The 21,872-nt window shown below is 33.8% G+C and overlaps 2 protein-coding genes across 2 annotated transcripts; one reads left to right on the top strand and one right to left on the bottom strand.

Annotated features, from left to right (window-relative positions):
* Nucleotides 1-135: 135 nt before the first annotated feature.
* On the bottom strand, nt 136-13,617 carry Echs1 (Enoyl-CoA hydratase, short chain 1). Its single transcript, XM_089638151.1, has 6 exons — nt 13,331-13,617; nt 8,183-8,359; nt 5,503-5,651; nt 4,426-4,630; nt 1,990-2,177; nt 136-356 (listed from the first exon to the last, which is right to left on the bottom strand). Exons 1-6 carry the CDS (start codon nt 13,434-13,436, stop codon nt 291-293), a joined length of 891 nt encoding a protein of 296 aa, XP_089494277.1. The 5' UTR covers nt 13,437-13,617; the 3' UTR covers nt 136-290.
* LOC149419217 (cancer-related nucleoside-triphosphatase homolog) lies at nt 13,040-21,792 on the top strand. The gene is made up of 5 exons (XM_089638152.1): nt 13,040-13,254; nt 15,657-15,719; nt 16,043-16,305; nt 20,470-20,673; nt 20,900-21,792. The coding sequence occupies exons 2-5, from the start codon at nt 15,671-15,673 to the stop codon at nt 20,969-20,971; spliced, it is 588 nt and encodes a 195-aa protein (XP_089494278.1). The 5' UTR covers nt 13,040-13,254; nt 15,657-15,670; the 3' UTR covers nt 20,972-21,792.
* The last annotated feature ends 80 nt before the right edge of the window (nt 21,793-21,872 follow it).

Below are 21,872 nucleotides of genomic sequence, written 5' to 3'. Positions count from 1 at the left end.
ATGTCGGGAAGTGGGTTTACTTCCAATTCAAAGATTACATTTTATCCAAGAAAACAAAACCGAAATTAAGATAGATATATTTAAAAATAATAATAAAAGGACTGGAGATTGCAAGTGGTAATAAAACATCAAAGAAACAATAACTACAATATATTTTTTATTTTGTAAAATAGCGAATATTATAAAATGGCAGCATTTAGAATGCAATATCATTGCTTACATTACGTACATTACATATTTATAAAAATATTGATAATATGATGAATTATGGCGTGGGAGATTTTGAATATTTAATTGCTGGTAAAGGTGGGTGGCCTCTTCTCAATGAAGGCGGTCATACCTTCCTGGCGATCTTTCTGTAAATTGAAAAAGAAAAAAACCAAATTGAGACATTTTCACAAAAAAAAAGATGCAAATCAAACTACCATGGATAATATTTATGTTTAAAATAAAACATGTTTAACCTCTCAGAAAAGGACTTTTATTTACTTTGTGTTCCTTTGCGAACTGTCAAAACGCGAAAATTTTTGTGTTATTCACGAGTTTTGTTAAAAGCTTCATAACTCACGTTTTGGGAAACGTAGCCTCATTCTAAAAAAATGTTTTGGAAAGATTATGAAATTCACTATCGTATTGTTTTGTTATACGTAAATATTTGCGTGTCTAAATATACATTTTCTGAAAACGTCAAAAATATGTAAAAATCGCTGACCATTATTTCAAAGCTGTGAAAAATGTACTTTTTTCTGAGTATCATAAAGAAATAACACTTTATATATTGAAGAAATATAATTAAAAACTATTAGTCACCTCAAAATATTAACCGTCCAAGCTAAAATATTTTTAATAAATTATTTAAAAACGCAATAAATTATGAACGAACAAGATGACAGATTCAATCGACTCAGATAATGCACCTCTAGATTCCATAGATATTCTTGAATGCAGACGCGTAGCGTTATTCATTATCGATACTCTGTTTTTTAAATCATGGCAATCCGTATACTAGTGATGGAAATAAATCGATTTTTGTAAAATCTCGCGCGTTTACGTGAAAAGACGTACTAATGTCTTGACCGCTATTATCATATTTACGTCTTTTGACGTTCTAATGTTCCGAGTGGTTAAACAATAAACATAATTTTCGTTTTTTATTGAGTAGGTACCCATTTACTAATAATTTTTAATCTTGCCCTGAAAATTATAGTAAGTTACATTGGAACTCAGGTTAAAGATTGGTTACTCATGTAAAAAGTTATTTTTCTGTCATTATATGTATTGCACAAGAGCCATCTTCGCGGAGCACTGGTGACTATGATAGCCTCAATTATAGAAGAAGCGAATATAGAAGAAGAAGGTTTGTCTGGCTATTCAGATCTGGTCACAAAACAAACCCAAAGCTATTTAAAGCAACATTTCGATTGTGAATGGTAGTCACTCACTAGGGCAATACAATAGTATCTTCCACAATTTTTCAATTTCTACAATTTTTAGAATATTATGCCAAAAAAGACATGGATTTTTATACATTATTTGGTCAAATAATAAGATAAGTATCCAGAACAAAGGAGATTGTGAACTAACAGAAAATTGTGATAAGTGATTTGGTTTCAAATGATTCATCCTCGTAATAATTTCAACGGCTACTAAAACATTGAAAATAATACATCAAGGGGGTATTTTACTCCCTCCGAGTAAACTTATTGTTCTTCTTTTTTTGCATAGTGGGGGGGGCTTAGAGGGGGACATAAAGGTCTGTGAGCCAGTATAGGCCCTCAAGCATCACCCTGTGGACCTCATTAATCTCGCAGGGGAATGAATGGAGCAAGTCATAGGATTAACATGGCTGTAAAAACAGACATTCACTTAGGGGTAGCGTTAATGAGAGGTAGTGAAACAGATAATATGTACGCTACTCGACGAGTAGCGCCAATTGGTAGTTTAGTTAGAGAAGAAAAAAATTTGGTAATTTAAAGAAAAAATACTGACAGTGGCAAAAGTTCCGTGGAAGAGTTTCTTCTCAAACAGCAGACCCTCCTGCAACGTGCTCTCATAGGCGCGGTTCACTGACTCTTTGCACATCTTCACGATCAACGGGGAGTGTGAGCTGATCTTGTCTCCGAGCTTGATGGTCTCGGCCAGAAGCTGCTCCGGGGGGAAGATCTTGCTGACCAGGCCTGGAGAATAAATATGCCAATTAAAACTCTGTACATAATTGTAAATTATAAAAACAAGAGAGATGGGCCATGAACCATTATTGGTATGAAACCACACGCACAAAAGTGTCGCCAACATCGTTCACCCATAGGTACTACTGAAAAATCGTATCTTTGCCATCAATGCTCTGCCTTTGTTTTTATCTACACACAAAACGAATTACTTTCAATGGTTCCATCGCTGATAGGCCATGCAGCTTGGTCGTAGTTCAGCGACAGTTGGCACGCTTCCATGCCTTTTAATTCTATTATCTACGATTGTAACACTCAACGGCATCTTTCATCTTAAGATTCAAATATTGGGCTGGACAAAGGATCCCAGATGAAACAACACTAAAAACATAACACGGTGGATATCAAATAGAGACATAAAATTAGGTAAAACTAAGGAAAAAGTGCTTGAACTGTCTAAATTGCTCGCAGACAGTACAAACCCCAAATAAGCAGTAAGTACTCAACTTGGATAGAAACTCACTAGGGGAGCTGGTAGGGTTCTTAACAGGTTACCATCACCTTAGGAGGCATAAACAACTGTTGGGAATAGAGAGCACTAATAGCCATGGAAATCACCGATCTATCTAAGTAAAGCCTTCGACAGGGTCTGTCATAAAACATTATGGGATAAATTGAAAGCTAGGAATATACCTACCTCATTTATAAACATACTATCCCGATGGCACTCCCAGCAAGAAAATGTTGTACGGTGGGCAAGTACATACTCCCAGCCGATATATTTGCGGTCAGGAGTAAGGCAAGGAGGGTGTATGTCCCCCATTCTATTTAATGTATACATGGACGAGTTGTCAAGTCGCCTGGACATCAGAACGGGCTGTCGTGTTAACAGTATATGTATGAATCATATAAGCTACGCGGACGACATGATCCTCCTAGCTCCGTCGATTAAGGGATTAAGATTACTCCTAAACATTTGTGAAGAATATGGAAAACAGCATAATATGATATACAACCCGAAGAAGACGGAATTGATTGCGTTCCACCACGGAAAAAGTCAAGATACAAGTAATATGCTCCCCGTATACCTTAACGAGGCAAAAATAAATACATGTTCGAACGTGAAATACTTGGGGCACATTATTAATGAAAACCTATCGGACGATGGCGATATCGAACGACAAAGGAGAAGCCTTAGCATAGTTTCTAACATGATTGCCCGCAGATTTTGCAAATGCAGCAATACCGTTAAAAAAATACTGTTCAACGCATTCTGTACTGGCCTGTATACTTGTGAGACATGGTGTCACTACCGAACTTGCTCGATGGAACGACTCCGAATTCAATATAATGACGCCTGTAGAATAATATTTGGATACCGAAGATACAGCAGCGCATCGACAATGTTCACGGAACTAGGACTGAATGGATTTGCCGGCCTGATGAGACACCGGGTCACTGGAGCCAGGATGCGGCTAATGGCCTCCGCCAACACGTTGGTGACCGCAGCCTACCAGCACCAAGCGCCACTCCTGAGTGAGCGCTGGGCCCAAGCGCACTCAAGACCACACCCTGCATAGTTTTCCTTATTTGATAATTTATTATATCTATTGTACAAAAAAAAAATGTATATCTATATGGGACGTGTGGGATTGCACAAACCTCCCCACATCCTGGAATAAAAAATATTATTATTATTATTATTATTATAGAAAAACTCACTATTGTGTTGCCAACGTCCCATCTTGATTGGAAGAATGCTAAGATATTTGGGAGTCAGTTGTAAAATCGGGAGACAGGAGCTAAACACTCAATGATAATCTGGTGAACATCTTTTCCAAATTAAGGGTTAAAGGAGCTGGGCTGCTATCGTAAGGAGTGCAAGACCTCACCAATGTTATTATCGTATTACCTGAATTCCAATAGGTTCATAATAAGAATTCATCAAAAATTAAATGACCAGCGAGAAGAATTAATGTGTTCATGGCCAGACTGTGTATCAATTACATTTTTTCGGAATTGACTATCATCTGGGCAATTTTCACCCTGCAGGTTGTAACCCAGAACAACTTAGCGGAACTGGACGTTACATAGGTTTCAAAGCCACGAGGTTTTCCGCTTCTTGTTCTACTACTTCTTTTATCTAGTTATCTCGATTTATCCATTATAAAACTCCTGCGTAAACTCAGCATTATTGTGCCGTAAATAAATACATCTTTTCATGGATTCGCATCAATAAATCAAATGATAATCTCACCCATGGACTGAGCCTCCTGCGCGTTGATGAAGTTGCCGGTGAGGCAGATCTCCATGGCGTTGGACTTGCCCACGACGCGGGTCAGTCTCTGGGTGCCCCCGGCGCCGGGGATTGTGCCGATGGCGATCTCGGGCTGACCGAACTTGGCCTTCTCGCCGGCGTAGATGATGTCGCACATCATGGCGAGCTCGCAGCCACCGCCAAGCTACAATTCAAGAGGAGGAAAGATTGTATAATCAGGGAGACCTCAAATTATGGGAATAGGTTTTGATTACCATTTTCCATTCCCACCGCACAAGAGCCCTATGCACATAGATTATGTGATGTAAAATACGTTGTAATGGATTTTTTTATGTATGTATAATGTACACAGATTGTCCGGGAGTAAAGTGCACGAATTTCGGGAGGCGATTCTACATGATAATACAAGTAAAAATTGAATAAATTTTATTTTTCAAAATATCAAAATTTGAAGGTATTCTTCAGGTACAAAAGGTAAATTCAAAGTGTTCCAAACATTTTTGCGTGACATCTACAGATTTATGAAAAATCCAGAGCAGGTTTTGCAAGTCGACAACCCTTTTTTACTTCTACCATCATGTAGAATCACCTCCCGAAGTTTGTGCACTTTACCCTATCATCCTATATATTGAGAGCCTAGTAGAACTCTGACTTTGGCTAATTATACTCTTTTGTGATGAAATAATCAAAACTAAAAAGAGATGTTCAGAAAAGACTTGAAAATGTATACCTATTATCTTCTTTATCGTCTTTATCTTCATTATCGTCTTTCTGAGTCTGTAATAGTTCACGGATATGATTACAATTCCCCTTAGAGGACATCATTTTGTCAGGTAATTCAATAATTCAATTTTAACTGATTAAATTCAAAATTGATTCATACAAAATGATTACATTTTTTAGACTATGCCAAAAGTACCGCAACTTGGATACAGTACCAAATACATATAAAAAAAAGATTTTTCAGTCCGGGTAAGGATTTCAGTTGCTACAGAAATCAGTGAAATGAGAGTAACTGTTAAAAAAAAGATAATAGTAATGTAATAACGAACTCACGGCAAAGCCATTGACTGCAGCGATGATGGGCTTGGAGCACTGGGCCACCTTGCCCCAGCTGGAGAGGAAGTTCCCTCGAACGCAATCAGCGTATGTGTTGTTCTGCATTTCCTTGATATCAGCGCCTGCAGCGAATGCCTTTTCGCTGCCTGTAAATAGAAAATACACTTTAAATAGATCAAAAGCATAGTTTTTATGTTTTGCCATAAGAGTTCCGACTGTCCAGAGCTTGTGGGATATAAGTGTAGGGTAAGCGTAAAGAAAAGGTAAGCGTAAAGGAAGTACCCGACAGTTGCTACGGCTACAGATCTGGTTATTAAAGAGAGCTAAAGCCATTTCTGTGATGATTGCTTTGGTCTCTTCCCCCAGACAATACTGAAAATGGGTATCTACCATTCTGGAACGAGGTTCGAGTTCGTAATAGCCAAAGGATTCAAGTTTGAGGTCATTTTTCTGTTTTGCTCTAAAGAGTTTGTTTATCTCATAGTGCCAAGCTAATTAATAAATAATAACAATAATTATTGTTATTTACTTAGAAATATTTTCTGCTCGTTGATACATTTTGTATAGTTCATCAAACTTGTTTACTAAGTTAACAAAACTTCATTGAAGTACATATAAAAATAAATGGACATAAATGTTTTAATAGTAATAATTTTTTTTAAAACTAGCTCTTCCCCTCCACGCGTTGCTGTGACTGCAGATAGAGAAACAATACGTATTGCTTTTACGTCCAAGAGATGACGATGTTTAAAAAAGCATCTTTTCACCTGTCACAGGAGACATCTATATAATATAGGTATATAAAAACATATGTGCATTCGAATGCCACGTTGTGTCAAAATTACAAAGCGATCGGTGAAGAAATTTCGGAGATTTAAGATTTTGAACAAACGAACATTTACATTTTTATTTATATACATAGATAGATGAATGCATTAAGGCGATGCACTACGTCATGTAATATTTTAAATTGAGCCGCTATCAATAACAACCCTTACGTAGATGGCGATAAGGTTTAAATTCCCGCTCTACACCATCCGCCTGTTTTGATTTATGCAAGAAAAAAAAATGGCCAAAAAGTGCCTTTTATTTTATTTTGTGTATGTTCAGGCATAAATATTTAATTTTTTTCCGATCATTTTATAAATAACTTAATTTGCCACATTATACAATAAAATCATAACCGAAAATGGGTTCGTAAGTAGGAGATTATGAATTTTAAAGCAGTTTTCATAGGCCTTTACATTATTTTTTTCTGGGCTTATAAAAAGACTTATCTAAAAAATACTCGATTATTTCAAAGGCCAAGATGTATTCTACTCACAGTATTTAATTAAAGCATCTGAAACATTTCTAGGTGACCAAATTTTCAAACCAAAAACACATGATTTAGCATTACTACGTATGGCATCGTCTTAATTTATACTCGATTAATGAATTATTTTACCATGTGATCCACAGAGAGAAAAAGTTGGCAAAAATGTAAATACGTGTTTGTATTAATTTATGTAGTAATTGCTGGACAAAATTACGTAACACTAATTTACGAGATTGTTATGTCAAGAAGTGGTGTGTCTAATTTTGAAATGGGAGATAAGAACCGATAAAAATATAAAATACAGTTAACGCACAGGCAGTGAATGCGTACGCTGATAAAAAGTGGATAATGTTATTTACCTTGAGTTTTTGACAATGATATGATAGTCAGGGCTTTAACAAATAAAGTTATGGGCAGCATGTCTAATGATAGCAAAAAAAACAAGTAGAGTTTATAATATACGCATGGCGCATAATAACTAATAAAATGATTTGCTGTAAAAAAAAAAGCAGAACATAAATGCATGGAGTCGTGTTGAGTACCTCAGACAAGATGTACTACAAATGTCCTACACAAAATCGCAAAATGTCCCGCCACCTCACAAAATGTGTTTTTTCACCACCACTTTGAATTACTACAAATGAGGTGGTGAGGTGGTTGGGGTATTGGCACTGGGTATCGTGTATGGGACATTTTTGTACCAGAGCCGTGAGGTGGTAAGGTAGTTGGTGTATTGGCACTACATCACTACATTTCGGGTATGCGACACTTTTTGTACTAGAACCTGAGGTCTACCGTACAGCATGTGTTTTTCTCTGAAATTCTCTAGCCACCGCCCGATAAAAATGTTTCCTCCAATGCTGTTTTGACAGCTTATATCTTTGATACTATTTGGTATTTTCCAAAATTTCTAAAAGTTCTGTCCACAGCACGCTCTAATTATTACTTACATTACTCACACACAGGCAGTGCCCATGTGGGTTGCTATTATAAAATTACTATGTAAACTATAATACATGTAAGCATGAAAAAATAACTTAAAAAATGATCTAACATGAAATTTTTTGTAGGAGTAACCTCATAATTGGTAATAGTCAGCCACCAAAGAGTCTTCTCCATAATAAGCCTGCAGGAAGAAGAAGTGCCTAAACTTAGGTGGCTGGACGTGTGGAAGGAAGCACAACAACCATAGCCGTGGGGAATTGGAGGGAGACTGCAAGATATCGGCGGTCGAATTATGGTGAGATTGAATCAATGCAGTCAACAAACATTATTGTATTTTGCATAATTTTTACTAAATAGGTACAATATATATTTTTTTATATCAATACAAGCTATGTAAGGATATTGTTAACTGACCTGTGATGATAACAGCGCCGATAGTGGCGTCCAGGTCAAACTTTTCAATAGCATCGCTAACTTCAGTCATCAAGCCATTGTTCAGGGCATTCAGGGCCTTGGGGCGGTTCAGGGTGATGAGGGCTACATTCTTCTTCTCGCCGGTTACTTCAGTCTTGATGAACTCGTACGAGGGAGCTGTTGGAATTAAAACAACATATTTTATGTTGATCACTGCAATGGTGTATTATTATTATTATTGATAAGACGTTCTGCATTGGTCCTGTAATCTCTCAGGCGATAGACAATATTAATAATGCGTTATTTAGCTATAAATTTGCTTTTTCCAGATTGAAAATTTTGTGTCTAAACATATTCCCCCTTACTCATAAATGCAGTGTAAACATTACACAGCGCGTAAGGTCAGAATAGTGACTTATTACCATGGCGTAGGTATTGTTAAACAGGTCTTAAACCGGGCTTAAAGCTGGAATCCTATGGCCAACTTCTTCCGACCATATGCTGTTTCATTATCGTGACAGTGTAATTAAATGATTTGTTCTATGTTACAATTTATATTTGTATGTTCCCATTACATTTTCTGCCTGCTAATCAATATTTAAACTTCGATCAGCTGGTGCACAATGTTACATGTTTGGTAGGCCCGCCGTAAGTGGGCGGCAAATACAACTCGTCTTGTTCTTTACGAATGTTATTACATATATTGCAAGCATTGCCTCGCAATTATCGCATAACAACGTCATCCATTGGCGCCTATCAGAATTAACAAGCAAAACGTTTGCAGGTTTGAGCCACCTTAACAAAAATAGGTACTCGAAGGGACTTCTCCACGTTACCGTGTACAATGAGAGGGCCGGGGGTCAAAAATAGTAAACATCAGGCATCAAACTAACAGGGGTGAACTTAAACCGTACCACCTCATCACTGCCGAAATAATTCATTAGGGAAATTAGCTAAAGCTCTGATATCAACATTGGTGTGGGAGGAGAAATAGCCAACATTTAATACATTTTTAACCACACCAATACCACTTAAGGTCCGTCTACACATTCAATTTTACTTGCACAAACTCTAATTTGCACAAGTAAGCAGATTACCGTGCAAATGACTCGCACAAGTGTTAATTTGTGCAGCTAAATAAGTAAGTAAATACGTTAAGACAGCAAAACTGTTTAATGCGTAAATGGCTTGCATACACTTCAAATGATTGTGATTTTTGTACAAACTGTTTGTGCATGCAAGTAGTGCCTTAATAGGAAGAAGTATTTATTCATTTAGATCAATCAAAGATAATCAATGTTATTAATGGTTTTGCCATTTGAAATTAGTAAACACTTGAAGAACTGACCTTGCATGCTATGAACAAGGAATTTGGGTACATTTTATTTTAGGGTCAATCCGCACCAAATCATCCAGAAAATTTTGGATTTGTCACCCACCATCTCAGATTTTGATGAAACTTTAAATTTTTAATCCTTCCATATAGATAAGAAAATATACCAAATTTTACCTTCCTACCTCAACTCGTTTTTTTTTTATGGGCAGTTGAAGTTTGGGCAAAATAAGCGTTTTTACATATTCCGAGCACTCCGGAAGAGCTTGTACCTTCAATGAAAAAGAATTGTATCTTTGTCATTTATAGTGCAAATGCAATGAAAATTTTCAATATTATCAAGAAAACTATGCTGATTGCAGAAAAAAATAAATAAACCCTTTACATTTATCTACTTGACTTTAAAAAATTACCAAAAGTAATTTTTTAAGTAATTTTTGGGACGGAAAAGGTACTTTACAAAAAAGCAATATCTCGGGAAGGTACAGTGTTAATGAAGTAATTTTTTTTTTTATTCATATCTACAAATAGCATAGAATCACATACAAAAATAAAATTCATGGCATTTTACTTGCTTCAATAAATAAAATCCATTTTAAACTTTTTTCAAACTTTTTGTAATTTTTTTTTTATTCTTATCTACAATAAACATAGTACAACCTAAAAAAATAAAACTCCTGGTATTTTGTGTGCTTCACAGTGTAGAAACGTTTTTAAAATGAGAAATCTTAATCATACAGAATTGTTCCAAGTTTTTAAAAATCTAGATACTGTATTTGCAAATAAAAAAAGTCAAACTTATTCGGTCCTTTACAACATGCTGGTAAGCTTGCAATGTAAGCTTAAGGCACCAACAAAATAATGTACCTTGTTCCTTACCCTGAATGCATACACCATAGCAATATTTTATAACAAGATCAACTTTTTAACTCTTTTCAATACAAAGTTAACTCTTTAAAAAACAAATACAATAAAAATAAAACAGGCAATGTAGGATTAGGTTAAATGAAAGTACATTACAATAATATTGTTTACAAATAAATGTTCAAGTTCATTTTTTACTTTTATTCTTGATCTGACCCATAAGATGGTTGAACTTTTGATCAGCATGATGAACGTCTTTTTCAAGAAAGTAGTAAGCTCTTCCTGAACCTTTTGTTGTGGGAGGGTCAACGATATTAAAAATATTTTGTAGTGGAACAAAACAAATATCTTCTTTTTGATGTGGCCAGTAAAAGGATGGAGCTGGGCCAAAAGGATGCATAAACTTGATTGATACATCACACTCGTCTTCATCTTTGGAAACCACAAGTCCAAAAAACCAATGGTTGTCATATACGCAAGCTACATAAGAGTTTGTACAAATTTGTACCATACTTAGTTGCTAGACTTACTGTGGGATGGTATTGCATGTAGTTTAAATGGAGATTCTCCAATGTCAGTTAAAGAAGTGTTGATTTCTTGTAAAAAAATTTCTTTGTTTAAAACATTTTCAACTTCACTTATGTCTTCTTGAAAAGTGTTAAGCTCTTCAATTTCATTGTTAAGGTTTTGGCTCTTACTAATTTTTGCTCTGCATGCATTACAAATTTTTTGTCCAGGGATTGCTTTATTAGTTACTTTTAGAATGGTATTAATGTTCTCTGAAAATTCCAAGGATACTGTTCTTAAAGTTTTTGTAATTTTCCTTTTGTGGCTTTGGAACGGGTCAAAACAAGCTTTTTGAAATGTTTCATATTTATTTAAGTTAAATATTCTGTGGTGCTCACAAATGTTGAAAACCAAGTCTGTAGATACAAAACTTCTTTGTTGAATAAGCTTTTTTTCAAATTTACTTAACAAATCCACACTCGTTAATTTCTCTGACTTAGTATAACTTTTTTTGTGACATTCAGTACCATTATGTTGTCCCACACTACATTTAACTAAACTTGTTTCGATTAGAGACATTTTAACAACGTACACCATAACATGAACAACTACTGTATTTATATAGATGATCACTGCTTTGAAGCTGACTCAGAACTAAGCATGTCAGAGGAAACAAAGCATGTAGTATCCTGCAAACTTAGTGATGAGGCAGATAGTAATTTTCATGTTCTGTCTTGTTCTTGTTGCAGATACATCATTTCCATGTAGTGACTTGTCTCTAGGACTGTTTCTTTGATATTAGTCCATTCATTCAACCTATATTACTAGCTATATACCTAAACTATAACTTGCCCAATTACAAACTAAAAATAGATATAAAAAAAATCACAAAAAGTTTGAAAAAAGTTTAAAATGGATTTTATTTATTTTTGTATCTAGATTTAAAAAAACCTAGAACAATTCTGTATGATAAAGATTTCTTATTTTAAAAACGTTTCTACACTGTGAAGCACACAAAATACCAGGAGTTTTATTTTTTTAGGTTTTACTATGTTTATTGTAGATAAGAATAAAAAAAAATTACAAAAAGTTTGAAAAAAGTTTAAAATGGATTTTATTGATTGAAGCAAGTAAAATGCCATGAATTTTATTTTTGTATGTGATTCTATGCTATTTGTAGATATGAATAAAAAAAAAATTACTTCATTAACACTGTACCTTCCCGAGATATTGCTTTTTTGTAAAGTACCTTTTCCGTCCCAAAAATTACTTAAAAAATTACTTTTGGTAATTTTTTAAAGTCAAGTAGATAAATGTAAAGGGTTTATTTATTTTTTTCTGCAATCAGCATAGTTTTCTTGATAATATTGAAAATTTTCATTGCATTTGCACTATAAATGACAAAGATACAATTTTTTTTCATTGAAGGTACAAGCTCTTCCGGAGTGCTCGGAATATGTAAAAACGCTTATTTTGCCCAAACTACAACTGCCCATAAAAAAAAAACGAGTTGAGGTAGGAAGGTAAAATTTGGTATATTTTCTTATCTATATGGAAGGATTAAAAATTTAAAGTTTCATCAAAATCTGAGATGGTGGGTGACATGGCCTGGATGATTTGGTGCGGATTGACCCTTTAGCAAGTAATTTTTTTTTCTCAATTAAGGGTATTGTTTGACATCAAGATTTCACACTAATATTAATTTTCAATCTTAGAATTTTTGCTTATCCCGCCAAAACGAAGACCAACACGGTATACCTACGTAGCTGACAGCCTGATTGGCACCAACATTGGCCCAATGCGTTAGCCCAATGTGTACTAGGGGCTTGTTATTACATTGTAAGAACTTAACTTGGAGTACATTTGACGTCCAATTTCGTTTAACCAATCATAGAGCGTTTGCGTTTATATGGTATAGCTTTAATTATTTTTCGAGAACGATTTATTAGTTTTGAGAGTAAAAATATAGAAACACATGTAAATTCAGAATCGGAATTTTTCGAAAATTTCAAAATATGTTTTAATCAAATTCCTTACATATTAAGAAAACATTTTTAGATCACTATTGCTACAAAAAAAAAACTTATACAACATTTTCGGAATCCGGCCCCCTGCCGTAAATTTCTCACACGTCACACCGCGAAAACAACAAATAGAGTGGTATATTTATGGGTAATAAGTACACTTCTTTAATTACTTAACAGGCTACCTACTAAATTAAAGGCAAAAAATATCAAAAGGTCAATATCAACATTGTTTACGTGAATAATCCGTCTGCAGTCAGCCGCCTGGCCCGACGCGTGTTCATTGCATACGGCGCATAACATACCGCATAAATAAACCCCATACCGGTTTAACCAAACAGTAGGTGAGTACAAATTGTTAAATTGTCGGTCGATAAGAACATTATATAGGTACCTCATGGAATAATAATGGTTATTTACCGGTGCTGTAGAATTTCCCACTGTTTAAAGTGGCAGCGGGGATCGACCTGATGGAGTATCCTGTCAAGGACTTTCCGACAAGGCGGATCAGAGATGTGCTGGACATGTTTGTTAACTCAACAAGATACGAGAAACACCGAACCGGCTGGAGTACAATCACGAACTGAAGCCGACAATTATTTTGTAGCTCTCATCAGTCGTTTGGTTTTCGACAAACAAGGACTTTAGACTCTTTCAGATATGTATTGGTTTGGATTCATTCCCATACACTTGAATGCGGCCGGTAAATAAATAATAAATACGAACACAATTCTAAGGTTAGGGTTAAAAGATTGACATTTGAAAATATGTAACATAAATATATCAGAATTTTGATATAAGAAAATGACGTTTAGTGTACTAGCGAAAATGTTCTTATTGGATTCTTTGAACGAACTATTGACTTAAAAATATGCTTACTTTTTGTGTAATAATTATTACAACTAAAGTTTTTATTTACTTCTCGACGAAATAAATAATAATAATTTTGAACTCAAAGCCCGCGTAACTGTGGTTTTTATTTTTGCGCATGTCAAAAATAAACTTATTGCGGGAAACTTGAAAAAAAGATTCTTACGTAGTTGAAATTTTTATATTGGTTTAATTTAATTGTATTTATTATAATTCCTAAACGATCTTGTTTTTTCTTTCGCAATAATATGAGTAAAAAATTATACCTGCCTACATTTTTTATACTAGACAATTTAGGTGGTTTCACAAAGTTAAAAATTATTTTACTGAAGTCATTTTAATATTATTTACCGTGAAAAAATCGCTGCATGAGTAGTGATTGTTATTTTTTACTTCAATTTCATGATTATAAATCATTATTATTATTATATACACAATAATGTATATTACAATCGAGGAAGGAATATAATTTTATCAGTGTTATTATTGTGGTGGAAATTGTCATTGAATTATTATGAAACAAACCAGAAAACATTTCCACTTGTTTATTTTTGACAGGATCAATTTCACACTGCTACAGATATCTTTAGACTGATTCATTTAAACATATATAAGGTAATTTAAAACTTCTTGGCCAGGGCCACCAGGGGTAAAAATTGATGTGGTTAAAATATTGAATAAATGGCCTCGTCATAATAAAAAAAGTATTTGCACATTAAATGAGTCTTGGAGTTGCAAAACCTACTCTGGAAAATACATTAAAAGCACGTAAATATAATATTAATGTATTTCGCTAAATACCAAAGGAATATATTTTTTTAGTTATTTGCAATGACGTTACAATATATTATGTAAACTTGTTGCAGAACTCTCAAAGTGGCAAGCAAAAGAAACGTCAATTGTCGTGCTTTCGATTTCATAGTTTTGGTACTAAACTTAACTGTTAGGTATGCGTCACTTAAAGCTGTGTGCTACCTCTAACTAAATTACTTTAACTTTTAAATACGAAAAAGCGGCAGGTTCTATAGTTTATTTCATTCATACACACATATTCTTTGAATGTCTATCTCCAACAATAATATTACCAAAAACATTGAACCAAATGTTTGTGCGAACATGAAACATTGGGGTAGATCCACAATGTTTTTATTTCCGTGGTCGATGGAAAATTGCCCCGACCCAATGTTTTTGTCCGATGTTTTGAAAATTAGTTACTGGAGACGCGAATTTTCTCATTCATGAACAATGTTTGAAATAAGAATTTACTGAAAAAGTAATAGTGGTTTTTGTCTAGATAAGTCTAGATGTCGTCGCTTCGTTTTTGTCCAACAGACCATTTTTGGCGAAATTGAGTTAAGTATGCAGTTGTTCTCCGAAAGCATTTATTTATACGATACAAGTGAAATTTTTTTTTTTTTTTGTGTTTTCAAGGCGCAGTTTGTCTCAAGTCCACCAAAATTTAACAACATTCTGAGCTTGTTTATCCAACACTTTGTCCTACATCAAAATTAAAAAAAGTGTTTTCTGCGTAATTTTAAACATTTGGAACTAATTTTACTTAAAAATAATAATTATTTAAGTAGGCTTAGAATGATCATTGTATATGCGTTTTTCGTAAAAACAACTTTGAAGCGCTATTTCTCCTGATTTACGTTTTGGTCTGTTGGACAAAAACGAACTAGAGCGACGATGTATGTTACATCATTGTTTATTTGCCATAAAATATAAATTATTTTTTTATATTTTAAGGTATTCAGTTTTTGCAACCAAACAGTTTTTCTCTTAAGATCAGATTCCAATTTTCCAAAATTTCCAGAACGAGTTTTGCACTCCACAACTGAAGTACACACTAAAATTATTTACATTTATTTCTAGAAAAAAAAAAATTAAATGGCTTCCATTGAACTCAAAAGGCGTCTAATAATCACAGGTCCCCCTGGTAAGAAAACTTTCATAATAAACCATGGATACTTACTTAGGACGGGTTGTTTCGGAGAATCTGAACAATTCATCAAATTTCAACGTTCATTTTCAAGTTCTGTGAAAGATTTTTTCAAGTTCTGGTTTTATTTCAGTTTTGTCAAGCAACTAGCCTACAATGATATAAAAACAGAACTTGAATAAGTCTTTCACAGAACCCGAAAATGAACGTTGAAATTTGATGAATTGTTCAGATTCTCCGAAACAACCCGTCCTTATTAACATTATTTATAATTTGTGAAAATTCATTTCACAAAATAATAATTTTTTTATTTATTGCAGGTATCGGTAAGACAACCGTCGTTAAAACTGTGTGCAAATTTCTCAGTGACCGTAATGTTCCCGTCCTGGGTTTTTATACTGAAGAAGTGCGCAAGAAAGGCCAAAGGATTGGATTCGACGTGGTCAGCTTGGATGGAGGAAGAGCTCGATTAGCCAGGTGTGAAGATAGTGGTGAACAAATCCCTGCAACATCTCATAGAGTTGGCAAATACTCTGTGCTCATTAGGGAATTTGAGGCTGTGGTGCTGCCCATATTCGAAAAGGTTAAAAAAAGTTATATTCATCATTCCTGCAATTTAAATTGTTGAAATGTTTTTGAATTTTAATAGATAAATACTTGAGCCATTCCTTGATATTAAGATTCTACCTACCGAGAACCGGAGGAGTACTTGGCAATTTTTCACAAGAATCTTAAGGCGATGCCATTCGTAGTAATGCAAAATCATGTGTTTTTGCTTTGAAAATTTGGTCGCCTAGAAATGTTTCAGATGCTTTAATTAAATATTGCGAGTAGAACACATCTTTGGCCTTTGAAATAATCGAGTATTTTTTAGATAAGTCTTTTTATAAGCCCAGAAAAAAATAATGCATAAGGCATAAGAAAACTGCTTTAAAGTTCAAAATCTCCTACTTACGAATCCATTTTCTGATATGATTTTATTGTATAATGTGGCAAATTAGGTTATTTATAAAATGATGGAAAAAAATTTTTGTTTTTGCCTGAACATTCACAAAATAAAATAAAAGGCACTTTTTGGCCATGTATTTTTTTGGCATAAATCAAAACAGGCGGACGGTGTTAAGCGGGAATTTAAACCTTATCGCCATCTACGTAAGGGTTGTTATTGATAGTGGCTCAATTTAAAATATTACACGACGTAGTGCATCGCCTTAAAGGGGATAGTGGTACATATAATTAAAATTAAATGGTAAGATAATAAATGAGTAATTTTGAAAAATATCACAACCTCTCCAAACCCCTGCTAACTCATTAAATACTTGAATTGAACTTCACCTCTGAGAAAAGACAGGTGTGACATGTGACACACATTGAATATTTATGGAAACGAAATGTTATAATTTATTCATATTAATGACCACTGACAGGGCCCGCGTTGAGCCAAACGGAGCCTGGCACTAGTAAAAACCTCAAGGACGGTGTGTAAGGTATTATTAGCGCCTTGGCTCCTCGCGCTCCTTGGCAAGTCAGCGTCCAGAACCATAAATAAACCACTCACTAGGTAATACTAATACCATGGTAATACCAAATACTAGGTAACTAACAAATTGGTCCTAAAAAAACCATAGATATGCCAATATAGAGACAGTAAAATTCTCATTCGGAGCCTACTTATTATACTATACACTAATGAATAACTCTGAAAGTCTATGGAATGTGGGTATAGTTAGACAACAATATGCCGTCACAATTTTCAGGGTTCCAATTTTTGATTGGAGTTATACACCCTTGCTCAGAGCGGACTGCTCCAATTGCACCTACACGGGGCCAGCCCTAACCACAGATTTGCTTCTTCAAACTGTGTTTTTTTTTTTTACATAATGCTGCCAAGTAACCCTGGTACATGAATTTAGAATAAAAACATAACTTTAGTTATGTTATCGGAGTAGTCAGATAATTAACCCATTAACCTCCCTCCGAATTGTTAATCTAAAATATTGGCCCCAACCTTCAAATTAATTTTGCAAGTACCAAAATTTTAAAATGTGCAGTTGTATACTAAATCTAACATAACTTTTAAACCATATGTTTTAAGTTAATAATTGTGTATTGTATCAAGTTCTGTGAAAAAAAATATTTTGACTTAAAAAGTATAATAATACAACAACCTTAGAGATTCTGCATAGTCAACCCCAGCAGAAGGAAAGGCATGACAAAAAATGTTTATCATGCTAAATTATTCTTCCGTAATTATCTTTACATGCCTAGTATGAAAACAAGAAAGACAGAAAATACCAGAATATTGAATGTTTCCTAATTAAAAAATACCCATTGGAATTGAAAAACTATGTTATTCCTGCAACATACATACTTACTCTTGATTTATGAAACGTCTAGGCATACTAATCAAGCTGAGACATTCAATGTGCACAATATGGCTTATCTTCTTGATCGCCTCATTCTATTTTCGTAATAATTAACTTGTTTTTTTGTAAAATTATGGTTTTCTAAATAAGGAACTCCAGTGAAAAATATTACAGCTTAACCACTCAGAACATTAGAACGTCAAAAGACGTAAATATGATAATAGCGGTCAAGACATTAGAACGTCTTTTCACGTAAACGCGCGAGATTTTACAAAAATCGATTTATTTCCATCACTAGTATACGGATTGCCATGATTTAAAAAACAGAGGATCGATAATGAATAACGCTATGCGTCTGTATTCAAGAATATCTATGGAACGTAGAAGTGCATTATCTAAGCCGATTGAATCTGTCATCTTGTTCGTTCATAATTTATTGCGTTTCTAAATAATTTATTAAAAATATTTTAGTTTGGACGGTTAATATTTTGAGGTGACTAATAGTTTTTAATTATATTTCTTCAATATATAAAGTGTTATTTCTTTATGATACTCAGAAAAAAGTACATTTTTCACGGCTTTGAAATAATGGTAAGCGATTCTTACATTTTTTTGACGTTTTCATAAAATGTATATTTAGAAACGCAAATATTTACGTATAACAACACAATGCGATAGTGGATTTCATAATTTTTCCAAAACATTTTTTAGAATGAGGCTACGTTTCCCAAAACGTGAGTTATGAAGCTTTTAGCAAAACTCGTAAATAACACAAAAATTATCACATTTTGACAGTTCTCAAAGGAACACATAGTAAATAAATGTCTTTGTCTGAGAGGTTAAAAAATATATTCACATTGGTCAATGACAGTTTCTGAATAGAATTTATAATTCGTCATTTAAATAATCACTAATAAAACATAGCCTTTGGTTGGTACGACTGCATTTGCTGATTCATGAAATATATCTACGGTCTACAATGTCTGTTTCTTTCGCAGTAATGCAGGCTTTTAAACACCGGTAAATTGTTTATTAAGTGCGTTGATGAATGTATTTTTTGATTTTGGTTCAATACAATAACATTAGTGACGATATGCCAACATTTTACCTAGTGTTGTTCAATATAAGTGGGTAATCTTAAGAATAAAAAAGACTTCCATACAAAATACAGCGCCGACTGAAAAGAAAAGTAGGCTTTTTGAGACTGGAGACTGGTAACTAGTGACGTCAAACATTACGTCCATAGATTTGGTGTGATTTTGGGAGACTCGAAGAAACAAAACTTGGAAAATTATTTTAACTGTTGAAACTAATTATAACAATAAAAAATAATGTTATTTAAGTTGTTCATAAAAAAATAAAAAAAGGGACTGGTGTTCCTCACTGTACCGTCTTACCAGATAATGTGTTTATATATTTATAAAAATAGTATGTAATCTACCATAATAAGCAGTTTCCTCACAATAGCCAGTTATATTCAGAGAAACGATTTTTAATAGTATTTTAAAGATACGCTGGCGAACAAGATGTTAAACTGGAATCCTATCTGATCTATTTAATAGATCAGTGAGAACAGGCTTTATATGCGATAGAGACCCAAAGTTGAATTGACTTCAATTTTCGTTCTGTGAAATAGACCATAGAAGAATAGATAAGGTGGGAACCCAGCTTTACTCTCATCATAGTTAACACATTGTCGTCAGGACACGGCCTTTGCCGTTTTTCGCGGACTGTCGGTCAACTGCGGGACACGGCAAATGCCGTTTTTGTCAACTGTCGGTTTTTGGCGGGAAACTGCATTATACGGGTTTGTTATCAGCGTGAAATACCATGATTCATAAGTGGAATGGGCTCTTCAATTAGGCGAGACAACCGCAAAAGACTCTTTTTTGACAAGAAGCAATTAAACATATGAGTTATTGAGTGTGCGCCTTCGACCTTCGACGACACTGTTCAATTTACGCGATCAGATTTCACACATCCAGCGATTGTAAAATTGCGGGCATGGCAAATATATATTATTATTTATTATATAACTATATGATATGAATAAACATGTTATCTTTTACTTGGAATTTTCAAATATTGAATGCTATTTACTGAATTAATATCAGGTTTTTATATTCAGCTTTGAAATGTGGTGAAATTATGATGTAATCAAAGCAATTATAATTTATTGTTGATGATCAAATGTCATATATGATTTCTTTGAAAATTTCAATTGAAAATATTATTTGGTTTAGAAATTGTGTCAATTTTAGGAAAGCGATATATTTATGCGCTAATCGCGAAAAACACCCGCTATAGGCTAGATTCTATTGTTTGAAGCGCCCGACTACAATGTGTTAAGATAATATAATTTGTAATCATTTTTTTTCTAGATTACCGTTTCTCCAGGAAGTCCTGTGGTAGTCATAGATGAAATTGGGAAAATGGAACTGTTCAGTGATAGTTTTATTGGAAATATAAAACAGTTGTTTAAGCTCAAGGACCTTGTAATATTAACCACAATACCCGTGGCAAAGGGTAAGCCAATCCCTCTGGTTGAAGCCGTAAGAAATGATAAAACCTCTTCTTTATTCACGGTGAGTGACATCTCATAACATAAATATTAAAAACTTGTATCAAATAAAAAAAACTGATTTAAGTTAGTGAACAATATCAAAAGAGATTTTCATTTGAATTATTCACACAGGCAGTGATTGATTTATTTTTAAAAGAGTAAAATTGGAAGTTTTATGTACATGTTATGTATAAAACAAAGGTATTTAGGTACATTTAACAATATTTTATAATCTTTATAATTTTCAGATCGACACTACGAACAGAGCACAGATGCCATCAACTTTATTAGAAATTATCATCAATTTGCAGAAATTATAGATGGAATTAAACTTCAACTACATTGTTTGTCCTCATTTGCATTTGACCACAAAATTATGTAATTACTTATCTACATTTGAACAAGACCACCAACTTAGAATCAGAATTCTTGAATATTTTGATTTAGTACACACCTCCATAAATTATTATTTATTTATCAAATATAATTATGTTATTCACAATCATAAACATCATTTAAATAGTTTTAATTTAATGCCTTGTTCACATGGGAGGTCAAAAACCCTCTGGCTTCTTTTAAAGATTTTTTCTCCTGGTACAAACTAATGCCTTGTTCACGAGGGAGGTCAAAAACCTTCCGGCATCTTTTAAAGATTTTTGTTCTCTTGGTTCAAACTAATGACTTGTTCACAAGGGAGGTCAAAAACCTGGCATCTTTTAAAGATTTTTTCTCCTGGTACAAACAGATAAGTAAAGATATTCATTGGATCTTAGACATGTATGTTGACAAAATAAATAAATATACAGCTATACTTGACACCAATGTATTTAAATAAAATTGTATACAACCATGAACATCAACCAAATGGATGGCTCAAAGCCAAGACATTGTATCCCCACCTTTTGAGGAAAATGAGAGTTGGAATGGGTTATGAACGTGACTACTAAGGTGCACCCAAATTTATGTGTACACAAAAATGTGGCACACAATATAAAAAATTGTGATTTTTAATTCTAATTTTTCACTTTGTTTATCTCGAAACATAAAATAATAGTTTGTGGAGATACAATATCTTGACTTGCCATTGAAATAAAAAGAATTAAATTGAAAGGTAGGAACTCATCTATTTATTTATTGCATCTCACTACTCACTATATATTTTTTTCTTACTTTTGTACTCTGTTATATGTTTATTTATAAAAGGCAGTATAGCCGTTTATG

Source organism: Hesperophylax consimilis, chromosome 12 (genome assembly GCF_061612785.1).
Source record: "Hesperophylax consimilis isolate HC1 chromosome 12, BYU_Hcon_1.0, whole genome shotgun sequence".
NCBI lineage: Eukaryota > Metazoa > Arthropoda > Insecta > Trichoptera > Limnephilidae > Hesperophylax > Hesperophylax consimilis.
The sequence above is the reverse complement of the archived record's forward strand: the minus strand, read 5'-3'. Positions and strand labels throughout refer to the sequence as shown.